At 37.3% G+C, this 15,653-nt stretch overlaps 1 protein-coding gene across 4 annotated transcripts in view; it reads left to right on the top strand.

Annotated features, from left to right (window-relative positions):
* Positions 1-15,653, top strand: part of PKD2L2 (polycystin 2 like 2, transient receptor potential cation channel) — a 40,561-nt gene that overhangs the window by 19,319 nt on the left and 5,589 nt on the right. For 3 of the 4 annotated variants that reach the window (XM_006772470.1, XM_006772471.2, XM_015569646.1), the window contains exons 9-12: positions 3,381-3,501; positions 3,875-3,976; positions 6,205-6,269; positions 7,090-7,144. In XM_006772470.1, coding sequence (XP_006772533.1) covers positions 3,381-3,501; positions 3,875-3,976; positions 6,205-6,269; positions 7,090-7,144 — 343 coding nt within the window. The remainder of the gene's footprint in view (positions 1-3,380; positions 3,502-3,874; positions 3,977-6,204; positions 6,270-7,089; positions 7,145-15,653) is intronic. The other variant, XM_006772472.2, reaches the window with a different exon arrangement.

Genomic DNA, 15,653 nt, shown 5'->3' with positions numbered 1-15,653 from the left:
GAGCAGTTATGGCTGCCCCCAGTCCCCGCCCCAAGGGCTCTGCCTCTCTGATTCCCAGGAACCGCTGCAAACCTCGGAGAGAAAGCTGCCTTCGAGTTCCGAGTTCCGACCAAAGCCAGACAGTTCCGCTTCTCCCGTTTGAGTCGGGGTCCCTAAAGACTCGCCCGGATCTGAAGCTCAGAGTCTGCGACTCCCTCCCGTTTGAAAACGCCAACCACGCCCGCAGCCGCCAGCCCACTCTGCATGCAGTCCACACCTTAGTATTTGACTTCAGCACTGCGCCTCCTCTGAGTCTCGGTATGCGTTTCTCTTTCCTCCTAGTTGTAGGACTTCCACTCAGCCAGCCTTCCTGTGGTTCTGGGTGATGTCCGTTCCATCTTTTAGTTGTATTTTTGAAGTGGTTGTTCGAGGCAGCAAACTCCGGCGTTAACCTATGCCGCCATCTTGGTTCCCCAACTTTTTATTTTCCAGTATTTTTTTTTAGTAGCTATTCTAATGGGTATGAGATATTTCATTGTGGTTTTGATTTGCATTTCCCTAATTAGTGATAGTGATTTCATGTGCTTACGCATATGTTGGCTCACTTGATGGCCCCAAGGTCCCTTAGCTCTGCTTGCTTTTCTTCAATCTTTTTTTTTTCTGTTCCTCAGACTCGATAATAATCTTCAAATTCACTGATTATTTTTCCTTCTGCTTGTTCAAATCTGCTTTTGAATTCCTCTGGTGAAAAAAAAATTTTTTTTTGGTGAATTTTCATTTCAGTTATTGATCTTTAGCTCTATAATTTTTTAGTTTTTCTTTTTATTTATATTTCCATTTTATTCATATGTCCTTTACTTTCTCCATGTCTTCTTAGTACTTTGAACATCTTTAAGATGGTTGTTTTAAAGTCTTTGTCTAGCAGGCCTGCCATCTGATCTTTGTCTAAAATTATTTCTATTGGTTTATTTCTTTCCTTTTAGTGGGCCTTACTGTATCTTTGTATGTCTTGTCATTTTGTTGTTGTTGAAAACTGGACATTTGAATGTAATAATGTGGTAACTCTGTAAGTTAGATTCTTTCCCTTCCCCAGGGTTTGCTGGGTTTGTTGTTATTGCAGACTGTCTCCAAACTAAGTATCAGCCTAAGATGTAAACTTAATGTTTTCTTAGGTCTTTTCTGAGCCTGTGTTTTCCTTAGGGCATGCATGGTGAACTTCTAATTTCCTCCATATATGCAGTTGGTTTTGAATACCATCCTAGGCTATAGTATCTCCCAAAGGGGGAAAAAGAGAAAAATGAAGGGGGAGGAGGGGCACTAGCCCTTTAAATCCCAAGGACATTGCTTCAGCTGTGGGGAGAAGGAGCTTACAACAAAGATGTGGAGAACACCTGCCTCTGTGTCTGCACCTCTGATCAGAAGCAGCAATCAGAACACAAACCCCTGATGTCTGGAGAACAGGGTCCTTATTGCCCATCCTGGCTCTCACGAGCTGCGTGTAAACTATTCCAGGAATACATGCACAGCTGTAGGCCATGGGATGGAGGTGGGAGATGGGTAGCTACCGCCAAACTAAAAACTGGAATTGATCAAAATTGTCTCAGCCTTTCCTTGGAAGTTGTGAGCCTTCAACAGACTCCAGCATTCCAAAATAATTATATCAGACCAGACAGCTGCCAATGTGATTGTTGTCTCGGTGAGGAGACAGATTCTGAGTTTTTCTTACCATCTTCCCAAAATCTCCACCCTGATCTAGAAAAAAAAAAGTTGAGAAACTGTGTTTCTGACCACCTTTTCGGAAGGAGACAAAAGACAATGCCCAGGACCTGCATGTGTGTTTGTGTTAGGGTGTGGAGGGCAAAGGTGGATTTTCAGATAACCTCTTTACAAATCAAGCAGGAAGCCTAAAGTGTTCCAGCCTCAAGTTAAAAGTAAACCCCTTATAGTGACTTGAAGCCTGAGTTTAATCACCTAGGTGTCCAAGGAATCTCATATCTTAAACTTGAATTAAGATGTCCTGGGCTAGCCCTAGGTGGTTTGGCTCAGTGGATAGAGTGTCCGTCTCCGGACTGAAGGGTCTCGGGTTCGATTCTGGTCAAGGACATATGCCCAGGTAGTAGACTTGATCCCCAGCAGGAGGCAGCCAATCGATGATTCTCTTTCATCACTGATGTTTCTATGTCTCCCTTCTCTCTGAAATCAATAAAAAAAATGTGTGTTTTTTTTTTAAAAAGATCACGTTAGAAATATTAAAACAGAACCTTTTATTCTCCTATCCCAAAAAGGAAAAATCATTTGATTTTTTGCGAAATTTTGGACTCTGCAATTTAGCATTTCTCTTTTTACCTTGTGTAGAAGAGCATTACAAACCAGTATTAAAAGCTGAATAAATACTTTGAGCATGACTTAATAAGGTTTTGGGTATTAGGAATGAAATTCCAGATAACTCTGAGTCCTAGGACTCCAAATTGTTGATTTCTTTGAATGCATTTTCTTCCTTCTTGGTAGCTAGCCCTATGACCCTTTATGTGATTGGCTAAAGCAACAAGTAACAAGAAGCGCTCTCCCTTTTGACTGACTGGCCAATCATGCGAAGTATCTACATACTTCAAAAGTTCCTTCCCAGATTCCCCCTTAATATACAGAACTCACATAATTTATAACATACCCCTGATGTGTCTGGCAATGCCACTGCAAATTAATGAGAATAATAAGACCTCAGATTAAGAGATTCTAATTCTACCTCTACAGCTATGCTCATTCCAAGCCTTAATTTCTTAATTTTCCATCTTTAAAATTATGAAAATGAAGAATTAAAAAAATATATTTTAAATGCTATTTCACATCAAAACTAAGTTTTTATTGTTATTGAAGAGAATAAAATAAACCTCAGGATCATGTTTGAGACTCAGCAAGTGACTAATTATTGGCTCTTTATTTCCAAAGAAGAGCAAAAATTAAACATATCATTGATATCAGAAGACATTTTAGGGCTCTTAGTTCTAGGTACAAGTTGAAAACCACTTGAACAAAGTGAAAGTATTCTAAGCTTTAGAAAGGCACAGGAATAGCTAAGGAGGCCACTGTGAAGATCAGTTGGTAAAAAAGTAGCTCAAGGTTCAAATCTTGCAGGTAAACACTGGGTTGACATTAGTTAAATAAATTGAAGCCCAACATTTCCTAGGCTACCTGTTCATCTATTGAGGTACCTCAAGTCTTGGCTTCAGGGGAATTTTCTACATCCAGTTTTATAGAACTCTGTGCTGTAACTTAACTAAAGCCATACAGCATATGCCCCATACACAGCTAAATACTTTCCTAACACATTGGTAACTCCCATCAGTTGTCATGCATGTATAAAGGGATATATTTTCTAATCTTTTTCTTTCTTCTTATCAAAGATTTGCACAGTTTCGAATTATTATTGGGGATTTTGATTTTGCTGCTATTCAGCAAGAAAATCGTATCTTGGGACCCATTTACTTCATCACCTTCATCTTTTTCATAGTCTTTGTCCTACTGGTAAGAATGACCATATATGTTTCCTTTTTTTGCGTACATATTTTAGAGTGAAAAATGAACAACTTAGAAGAAATTATAGTACCACTGGTTAGCTGTGAGAACACTTCACATTGACTAATGCATATATAAGTAACCACTCATATGCACTATTTTAAATTGTTTATTTTCCATAAACATGTCTGCCCAGGTCCACAAACTACACATTACCCAGTCTACTATATTTTAGTCTTCAGAGCAATTTCTCTATCACTGACCATATGAGTTACTTTTAAAATTTAAATCTTATTTTACAAATCCCAACACTTGCCAAAATCACTAACATTTAAACTAAATGTTTATTGAAATAATTTCTTATTTGAGTATTTCTCTCCAGAACATGTTCTTGGCAATAATTAATTATACCTATTTGGAAGTGCAAGATGATTATTCATTAGGCAGAAGACCATCTTTTAAACTTGGTGAAATGATTAAGAAGGTATGTCACATTCTTTTCCTATTTAGAATTCTAAGACAAATCTTGTTCAGTTTATACGCTTGTAGTTTAAATAACACTTAAACCCAAAAGTGGGTTCTGGTTCTGGTATGTGTGTTTTTGAGGGGAGTGTGTGTGTTTTTTTGGTTTGGCCCAGTGATAATCATTTTTGTATTATTTCACTACCAGGGCAGTGAAATAAACTCTCTGGCTTTTTAAAAAAGCGTGACCAAAATTATTTCAGAGTTTAATGTATCAAATAGTAATTGGGCTATTTACTAAATGCAAAGCACTGAATAAACATCTCTCTCCAAAAGTTTTCCATTTAGATGCTGGCTTATTTCTATAAACAATCCAAACTCAGAACTCCATGTGCCTTACCTTCCTCACTTTCCTATTTCCATTAATGACAACACTCTTCTCAGGTGCCCTGGGCTCTAATACCTCGGATTTATTTCCTTGTCGCTTATATGATCTGCTGCCAAGGCTTGTCTAGTTTTTGCTCATGTGTGTGGAACTCAAGGACACTCTTAATTCTGTCACCACTTTATCAGGGCCCTCAGTACTTTTCACCCAGGCTTTTGTATAGTAACATCTTACCTGTTCTAGCCTCTTTCCTGTGCCAGGCCAGCTCTGAGCATATCATTTTTCTGCTCAAAATTCTTCAGTTTCCCCAGGCCTATCAAAAAAAGTTCAAATTCTTATTATTCTTGTTGTTAACTCTCACCCAAGAATATTTTCCCATTGATTTTTAGAAAGAGTGAAAGGAATGGAGACACCGAGAAACATCGATGTGAGAGACATCGACTGGTTGCCTCCCATATACGCACTGACCTGGCAGGGATCTACTCCTGACCAGAATCAAATCTGTGACGCTTCAGTCCACAGGCCGATGCTCTAGCCACTGAACCAAATGGGCCAGGGCTAAGAAAATAATATTCAAATAAATTATTTCAAATTCTTTACCCATTCAGGGCCCTTCTAAAGTCTCACAGCCCCAAACTATCTTTCTTTACAGTCATCTAACTATAGAATTTCTACCTCCTATGCCTCCATTTCTAGTATGGTAGGTCCCAGCAAATGTTGTAAGCACAGTGCTATTACTATGCTTCCTCTCACTCTCTCCTCTGCTCATGTCATTCTCTGACCCCAAGTATATTCCCTGTGCTCTCTCACTGACATTCTATTTCCTCCAACAAAGCAATCTTCTCTGGCCTCTATTTCTTTTTAAAATATGTTTTTATTGATTTTTAGAGAGGGAGAGGGAGAGAGACATCGATGAGAAGCATCATTGATCAGCTGCCTCCTGCATGCCCTCCAATGGGGACCAAGCCTGCAACCCGGACATGTACTCTGACTGGGAAATGAACCATGACCTCTTGGTTCCTGGGTCAATGCTCAACCACTAAGCCACACAGGCCGGGCCTTCTCTGTCCTTTTGACACGACGTCATGTGTGTACAAACCATCTTGCCTACCTCTGCATAGCCACAGCTTTAACTAAAACACTTCACATGAAAAAGGTCCTAATTGGTGTAGGGTTAGTGGGATTTAAGAACTGTGTCCAAGAATTTATGTGTAAAAACAAACTATTAATATGTCCACCAATGAACTTCCTTGTGGTTTCATCATTTATCTTGATTATGTTGGTTCTATGCATTAAAGTGTTAACTTTTTATTTTAATTTTTTTATTTTATTGATTTGAGGAAGAGAAATGTTGACCAGCTGCCTCCTACTGGGGATCAAGCCTGAATCCCAGGCAAGTGCCCTAACTGGGAACCAAACAGGCAATCTTTCTGTCCACAGGACGATGCCCAACTAACTGAGCCATAGGGGCCACAGTGTGTTAACATCTTTAATGCAAAAACTGTTAACAGTACTTTTTATTGTTGATACTATTACAGATGTTCTCCCTTCCTCCCCTCTTTGCCCACCTATCTCCCAGCCCCACTATTGTCTGTGACCATGGGCTATGCATATATGTTGTTTGTTAAAGTACTTTTTAAAGGGTTTTTTTTTTCCAAGTGCAGGTCTGATGCCCACAAAACTTTTTCCTTTGCATCAGCAGGCAGAAACCATAGTGCTGACAAACTGAAAAGGAGGATAATCATAGCATTTGTCTCTACTTTTCTTTAGTGTAGCAATCCCTAGAGACAAGCATTCCTTATTTCCTTTACCTGGACCAAAAATTAACAATACAGGATATATTTTTTATTTTTAATTATGTCCAGAGTTACAACAAGGTGCTCAAAAAACTCAAACTAAAGAAACCTCAAGAGGATGAAGACAATAAAAGGTAAGATGACTTAAAATTTTTAATTTACCATTTTAAATCTCTATATTGTATGAGAAACCTATAAGAGTAAGATTTTTTTTAATATATTTTATTGATTTTTTACAGAGAGGAAGGGAGAGAGATAGAGAGTTAGAAACATCAATGAGAGAGGAACATCGATCAGCTGCCTCCTGCACATCTCCTACTGGGGATGTGCCCGCAACCCAGGTACATGCCCTTGACCGGAATCGAACCTGGGACCTTTCAATCCGCAAGCCGACGCTCTATCCACTGAGCCAAACCGGTTTTGGCAAGAGTAAGATTTTGATAGCAAAACCACCACCATCCAAAGTGCTGGCTCTAAATATGTTCATAAATCCAGTAGTGCTTAACTTCTGAGAGTGTCTTGAAACTCTAAGCTAATTTAAAAGAAGTATAAGGTATGCCATACCACTAATAATACTTAACAGAAGCTGGACAAGAGGGTGAAATTCCTTCTCTAAAGGTAGGAGACAATTTTAGTCTACATTTAATGCATTTATTTAGCTATTGAAATAAAAACATTTACACAAAACATTAAGAATACACTTACATTTATTGAGTCACTTTGTCATTAAAATGCTTTCCAAACCCACACCTCTGACAATGGGACATAAATACTTTTTTATAGTTAGAAATGTAATTCTCTGAGTAACTTCTTAATGACCACATTTTCCAAAAAGTCAGATATCAAAAAGAACAGAAATGCAATTCAGAACCTTTATATAAATCTGCTTGTACTTTATGCTGGCATTTCCCTATTTACTGACATGTGCCTCTAATTTTTCTTTTATATTTTCAGTAGGAAAAACAAAGATTTGGCTGAACAAGCCAGAAGAAAAGGCTTTGACGAAAATGTAAGATATTAATTTTCTCATAATGAAGTTATAGCTTTATTCGAAATATGCTTACAAAAATGTTCCAAGTTAGAACTGAAATGATTTCTTTTTTCAGAGCATTAGTTGCCACCTCCAAATATTTCTCCCAGAATCTATACCCTTGTTTAGGACAAATCATTTGGATTCCAGATGCTCCCTCTTTCTTATTGGTACCCTCAGCCAGATACCCTGGTCCTACAGCTGTACTCTCACCGTGGGATAATCACACAGGGTTTAGTGAGTATACTCAATTGAGATGATTATATAAATTTTCTCTAGTAATCATTAATATATGATAAATCACTTTAATGACTTTTTATATTTCAGAATTATAACATATTCAATAATGACTCAGTATATATACATGTATGTTTAAGAAATCATTATAAAGCACACAATATATGCAAGGAAAGAAAATGTAAGCCAAGGATTTTTATATCTAGCAAAACTATACTTCAAGGCTCAAAGAGTTTTGAACATGGAGGAACTCAGGTAATACTGTTGTATTCCTGAGGATTCTACAGGGATTCTACAGGGATCAGCTTCTGCCAACCAAGAGATGATTGGAGACATTTTGGAAAAAAGGAGGGACAGAGAAGGAATAAGCAGAAAAAGCTGACTGATTGGTTCATATACTAGTAGAATAGTTGAAATTATCTTTTAGAGTTAACCAAGAAGAAAAAACATTAGCATATTTAAGAGTACAATAGTAAATAAGATTGTTTTAATTATTTTAAAACTCCTTTATCACATTTTAACATCTCTGAAATAAAGATGTGCCTTATGATTGATAGTGTGTCATACGTTAATTGGCAGTATTTTTCATAAGTGGCACATTAAAAAAAGTGTGTCTTACAGTAGACTCCACTTCTTATATACAAGGAAATATAGAAACATAATTTAAAATGTAATTGGGTAGTAGAGAGGAAGGAGATGAGGAGGAAGAAATTATAAGCTAATTTTCTTGTTAAACTTGTTTAATTCCTTGTGGAAGGAACCAAAGCAAGAAAGGGAGGTCTCAGGATGTATAAAAAGTTACATGACTAAAAACAAACCACTGAGCCTGGCCAGCGTGGCTCAGTGATCGAATGTCAATCTTTGAACCAGGAGGTTATGGTTTGATTCCTGGTCAGGGCACATGCCCAGGTTGTGGGCTCAATCCCCAGTGTGGGGTCCCCAGTATGGGGCATGCAGGAGGCAGCTGATCAATGATTTCTCTCTCCCTCTCCCTTCCTCTCTGAAATCAACAAAAACATTTTAAAAGCATGCACTGGAACAAAGGGCAAAAGTACAAAACCTAAAAAGAGAACAGAAAATATAACACATGGAAAAAGACTTAAAATATAACCGTAAGACAATATGATATAATTGTGACCAAATATAGCAGACATATCAGTAATGGCAAAATGTATAATCTACTTAAAAAGAAAAATATTTTCAGGCTGAATCACAAAGCAATACCCAATTCTACACTATATCCTAAAATATACACCTAAAATAAACTCAGAAAAGTTAAACATAAAAGCATGAGCTAAGGTATAATAGGCAAGGAAAAGATATCAGGGGACACAATCCAACTAAAGACAGAATTCAAGACAAAAAGCTCTGAATGAGATAAAGGGCACTTTATAAGGCTAAGATCAACTCTAACAGTTATGATTATCAATGCACCAAATAACATGTCATCAACTTCCATAAAAACTACTGGACTTAAAAAGGAGCAATATGAACACACAAAAAATAGACAGCAGATCAAGAAAAATAAAAGACAATAAACAGGCAATCTTACAGTTATGTGTTAAATTCTGTACTCTCAGAAGATACATACTTTTCAAAAACCCATTCATTAAAACTGATCATATATTGGGCCACAAAGAAAAGCTCAATAAATTCCAAAAAGTAGTTAATACAGAAAAAAATTCTTGCCCTCGCCTACGTGGCTCAGTTTGTTGAAAGCTATAGTTTTCAAAATAGCATGTATTGGCATAAGGACAAATAGACTAATGATCAGAATTGAGAGCCCAGAAATCAACCAATCAATGTTTCACTCTCACATAGATGTTTTTCTATCCACTGAGCCAAACCGGCTTTGGCTAACCAAGAAAAATTTTAATTATTAAACAGTTTTTAATCAAAGAGAAAATACAAAATAAAATTGCAGAAAACAAAATGATAACACTATTTAACAGAATCTATAAGATAAAGTCAAATACCCTACCCAGAGGGAAAATTAGTAGCCTTAAATTTATCAATAAAAATCAAAGAGAGAAGACACATTAATTTTAGCATGTGACTCAAAAAGTTAGAAAATAGACAACAAATAAGAAATAAAGATAAAAGCAGAACTGAGTTACAAACAACAATTAGTATACTAATAAATAAATAAAAAGGCTGGTTCTTTGAAAAGATCAGTGAAAAGAAATCACTAGACAACAAACGGAATTAGAGGGAGAAAGCATAAACATGCGAAGTAAAAAACTACAATGGGGGAAATAATCAAGAAACAAAAGAAAATTTTAAGTATCACCAAAATAAATTGAAGACAACACAAACAAATGGAAAGACATTCTGTGCTCATGGATTGGAAAAATTAATATTGTTAAAATGTCCATACCACATGAACCCACATACAGATTCAATGCAATCTCTATCAAAATTCCAATGGCACTTATCATAGAAATAGAACAAATTCTTAAATATGGATGAAAGGATAAAAGACTGAATAGCCAAAACAATCTTGAGGAAGAACAAAGCTGGAGGACTCATGCTCCCTGATTTCAAACTATATTACAAAGCTCTATTTTCAAAACAGAAAATATTTGCAAATCATATATCTGGTAAGGGGTTAATCTCCAAAATATATACAGAACTCATATAACTCAATAACAACAACAACAGCAACAACAAAGCAAGCAGAAGACCTGCATAAACATTTTTCCATATAAGATATACAGAGGGTCGTCAACAGGTAATAATAAAGATGCTCACATAATCATCAGAAGATTGCAAATCAAAACCACAGTGAGATTGCACCTCACATCTGTGAGAATGGCTATCATCAAAAAGACAAGAAATAAGAAGTGTTGGCAAAGATTTTGAGAAAAGGGAACCCTTGTGCACCCCAGGGGGGCAATGTAAACTGCTGCAGTCACTATGGAAAACAATATGGAGCTTCCTCAAAAAATTAAAAATAGAACTACCATATGATTCAGCAATTCTACTTCTGGGAATTTATCTAAAGGAAATAGAAGCACTAACTCAAAAAGGTATCTGCACCCATGAATCCATTGTAGCATTATTTACAGTAGCCAATACATGGAAGTGTACATCAATGGAAAAATGGGTAAAAAATGTGGTCTATATACACAATGGAATATTATTCAGCCATAAAAAAGAAAATCCTGCCATTTGTGACAACATGGATAGCATTATGTTAAGTGAAATAAGTCAGATAAAGAGAAGTACTGCATTGTTTCACTTACTTGTGGAATAATTTTTTAAAAATTCACAGATACAGCCCTAACCAGCTTGGCTCAGTGGATAGAGCGTCGGCCTGCGGACTGAAGGGTCCCAGGTTCGATTCCGGTCAAGGGCATGTACCTTGGTTGTGGGCACATCCCCAGTAGAGGGTGTGCAGGAGGCAGCTGATCGATGTTTCTCTCTCATCGATGTTTCTAGTTCTCTATCCCTCTCCCTTCCTCTCTATAAAAAATCAATAAAATATATTAAAATAAAAATAAATAAAAATAAAAATCATCATTCTCCCCCTTAAAAAAAAAATTCACAGATACAGAGAACAGATTGGTGTTCGCCAGAGGTGGGTGTGGGGGATCAGCTAAATGGGTGATGCTTCAAAAGGTATTTATAGTTAATAATACTGTGTTGTATATTTGGAAGCTGCTAAGAGATCTTAAAAGTCCTTATCACAATAAAAAAAATCTGTAACCGTATGTTAAGGGATGTTAACTAAACTTCACCCTGTACATATTGTGATCATTTCACAATATGTACAGGGTGAAGCAAAATAGGTTTACCATGGTGAGTACACAAAACAGTTTATTCTTTTTTCTTTTCTTTTTTTAATCCTCACCAAAGGACATGCTTTTATTGATTTTAGAGAGAGAGGAAAGGAGAAGGAAAGAGAAACATTGATGTGAGAGTGAAACATTGATCGGTTGCCTCCCATATATGCCCTGCCCGGGGATGGAACCTGAAACTTAGGTATGTGCCCTGACCAGTAATCGACCCCACACTGGCCAGGGCTACAGAGTGTACTCTTGTCTTATTTTTTTTTTCATACAAACAACTGTAAACCTATTTTTGCCCCACCCTGATATATCAAATCATTATATTGTACACCTGAAAAAAGTCACTAAGAGACTTTTGGTATAATTTTATGCAAATAACATTTGCAAAACTGAATGCAATGGATTTTTCTATAAATATCAAATTGATCAAAACTGAGCACAGAAGAGATTTTTTAAAGCCTAAACAAATCTGTACTGTAGAAGAAATCAAGTCATCAAAGAGCTACCTTCAAAAGAAATCAGGCCCAGTTGGTTTCACAAGGGAATTTTACCAGATTTTTAAAAATTGATTTTTAGAGAGCGAAGGGAGAGAGAGAAACGTCGATGTAAGAACAGAATATCATTGCCCAGCCGATGAGGCTCAGTAGTTGAGCATCGACCCGTGAGCCAGGTCATAGGTAGATTCTCGGTCAGGGTACATGCCTGGGTTGCAGGCTCAATCCCCAGTAGAATTCGTGCATTAGGCAACTAATCGATGATTCTCTCTCAACATTGATGGCTCTATCTCTCTCTCCCTATGCTTTCCTCTCTGAAATCAATAAAAATGTATATTTTTAAAAAGAGCAGAACATCAGTTGGCTGCCTTCCCCCGACCCTCACTGGGAATCAAGCCTGAAACCGGAGTATATACCCTGACCAGGAATTGAACTGGCAAATTTTTGGTGCATGGGACAACACTGAACCAACCAGGGTGTATTTTACCAGATTTTATACAGAATAAGTAATTTCAAGCTATTTAAGTTGTTCACAGCAAATGGAAAACTTCCAAATTATTTTTACAAAGTGATTATATAGTGATTCTAAAATCTGGCAAAGATCATACCAAAAATAAATAAATAAGAAAGTATTACATAAATCCAGAAGCAAAGGTCCTAAATAACATATTAGCAAACAATCTAACAGAACAAAATTATATATCACTAGAGGCCTGGTGCACACATTCGTGCACCAGTGGGGTCACTTGGCCTGTCCTGCACCCTCTTGCAATCCAGGACCCCTCAGGGGATGTCAGAATCCGTGCACCAGGCCTCTAGTATGCATATAAGATCTTTGGTTAATCTCTTCCCACCCTCCCCCTCCCCCATTCCCTCTGAGATTCATCAGTCTGTTCCATGTTTCCATGCCTGTGCGTTGAGCATCTGCCCCCCGGTGGTCAGTGCATGTCATAGCTACCAGTCCAAAGGTCGAAAGGTCACTTTGGCTTTTATATATACAGATGATTTTAATAGAATTTATTCTAAGATGGAAAGATGGTTCAAAATTGGGTAATAATTCATTCTATTAATAGAGTCTAAAAGGAAAATTACATGATCATTTTCCATAGATGTTGGATACTTGATTAAAATTCAACATTCAATCTTGAGGGGGAAATAAAGCAATATAGGAAGCGATGGATACTTCCTTGATATAATAAAAACATATTTATTCACCCCTAATCTAGCACTTGCTTAATTGGGAAAAACACTGGACACATCAGAAACAAGACAAAGAGGTATTGGAGGGATCAGCCAAAACAATTAAGAGAAATAAATTAGAAGTATAAAAAGTACCTCTGTGATTCCTTTAAGTTTTCTAGGTATACAAATGAACTGAAAATTTATAACAAATTCCATAAAGTAGTAGGAAAAATGATTACATACATGCAACTATGTTATATATATAAATATCAACGAGTTTGTTAAAAAAAATTTAATAGAAGACTCTATAAAAGCAACAATGTAGAAAATGCCAAGGAATTACTAAAAAGTGTTTTAAAACAAAATAAGGAAAAATTTTAAACATTCCTTAAAGACACAAAAATACACTCGACAAAATGAAAATATATACTTACTAATGTATCAGTCAAGACCTAGTTAGGAAGATGGAAATCACATTATATGTTTCAAATAGAGAAAATTTACCACAGGGAATTTGGTTAATGAAGTACTGGAAGACAGAAAAAGTAAAAACACTGAGGCAAAACATAATCACTGTAGGATGATGCTACCACTCCAGGGTGAAGGCACAAAGGTGGGGTTATCAGAACCTACTATCATAGAGAAGGGCCCTGAATAGGTGCTCAGACCTCTAAGGGCACTCCCAGCCCACCCTGAGGGAGTGTGATAAGTCTTGTTCTGGGTACGCCAAAAAATGCTAGTAGCAAGTCTGGGATGAGTTTCAAAGCCCGAGACACAGCATCACAGAGAATAGTATGAGGATTAAATTTTTAGTTGGGAGACATTAGCTGAGTAGTTGGCCCAGTTTATCCTATTGACTGTTTAGTACACACATTTGAATTTCCATAAAACAACAGTAACTACTTCAAGCTTCCATCTAATAAGATGAAACTATCCTTTATACAAATAAAGGTACTCTTAGCCTCTCCCCAAAAAGGGAGAAGCAAAGTCCCAATAGTAATTATATCCATCCTCTGAGTGACTTTAAGGCTTTTTTTATTCAAATCAAAATTCCTTAAAAATATGTTTAAACTAAAAGCTTATTTTGGGACATGTAAGTATTGAAAGCACCTGTCCACTCAAGAATTCCTAGGTTCCAAATATAGCCCCCTCTGCACTCATTTTGTAGTTGCAACCAATTTCCTCTTGATAATTAGGATCAATCAACAAAGCCAGTTGAAACTTTGCCTAAAGCAGTGGTTCTCAACCTGTGGGTCGCGACCCCTTTGGGGGTCGAACGACCCTTTCACAGGGGTTGCCTAAGACCATCGGAAAACACATATATAATTACATATTGTTTTGTGATTAATCACTACGCTTTAATTATGTTCAATCTGTAACAATGAAAATACATCCTGCATTTCAGATATTTACATTACGATTCATAACAGTAGCAAAATTACAGTTATGAAGGAGCAACAAAAATAATATTATGGTTGGGGGGGCACCACAACATGAGGAAGTGTATTAAAGGGTGGCGGCATTAGGGAGGTTGAGAACCACTGGTAAAGGATCCCAAATGGACAGGTGGAAGGTTCAAATTCTTAAGTCAATTGTCCCTTGATGGAAGCATGCTGTTCTGAGTTTGTTCCTTTGCACCTCCCCTGCCACCGAGTACTCATCAGTTAGGATCCAATCAGAAAAACAGAAACACACTAGGTAGTTCAAAAAGAGGTTTACTACAGAGAATTCATTTCTGAGCTTTTAGGATGACTATAAGAACTAGGAAGTGTATTAAAGGGTTTGGCTCAGTGGATAGAGCGTCCGCCTGCAGACTGAAAGGTCCCAGGTTCGATTCCGGTCAAGGGCATGTACCTGGGTTGCAGGCCCATCCCCAGTAGGAGATGTGCAGGAGGCAGGTGATCGATGTTTCTCTCTCATCGATGTTTCTAACTCTCTATCTCTCTCCCTTCCTCTCTGTAAAAAATCAATAAAATATATATATTTTTTAAAAGAACTAATGTGGAACACCAAATTAATCCAGAAACAACTATAAAAGACAGGTACCACTTACAGGGAAGAGGTGGGATGACCAAAACCTAGAAACTTGGAGGAAATGTCCCCAGTGGGTTGCTGCTCTGCCTTTGATTTTCCTATGACTGTCAAGGAAGGCTTCATGGAAAAAAGTGATGGTTGAGATGGGTGTTTTGAAAGATGAATCAAGGTTAGCAGGCATAATCTATTCAACCCATATTACTAATGTTTCCACATTATTATAGGCCTGGTCATTTAGAGATAGTTATGGGGCCTACCACTTTTTAAACAACACATCAAAAGCATTTAGTAAGTATGTCAAAATGTGGGTGCTGTAATGTGGCCAAAATAAAACTAGAAAGATTAAAAGCAATCCTTTCCTACTTCAAATACTATCTGATAAGTTTCTCTAACCAGACAGCACACATTTATCAGGTGAACAGCACATAAATACAGGTGTCATCATCCTGAGGAAGGTAATCAAAGAACCCTTGTGCCCTAACTGGTTTGGCTCAGTGGATAGAGCGTCGGCCTGCAGACTGAAGGGTCCCAGGTTCCATTCTGGTCAAGGGCATGTACCTTGGTTGCGGGCACATCCCAGTGGGAGGTATGCAGGAGGCAGCTGATCGATGTTTCTAGCTCTCTATCCCTCTCTGTAAAAAATCAATAAAAAAAAAAGAACCCTTGTAACACGGATCCACTTTGCTACTTAGTGGTATTGCTGGAGCAGGGCAATATCATACTCATTTACTGACAAGTATGAGTCACATC

Source organism: Myotis davidii, unplaced genomic scaffold (genome assembly GCF_000327345.1).
Source record: "Myotis davidii unplaced genomic scaffold, ASM32734v1 scaffold545, whole genome shotgun sequence".
NCBI classification, from domain to species: domain Eukaryota; kingdom Metazoa; phylum Chordata; class Mammalia; order Chiroptera; family Vespertilionidae; genus Myotis; species Myotis davidii.
This window is presented reverse-complemented; position numbering and strand designations above follow the sequence as displayed.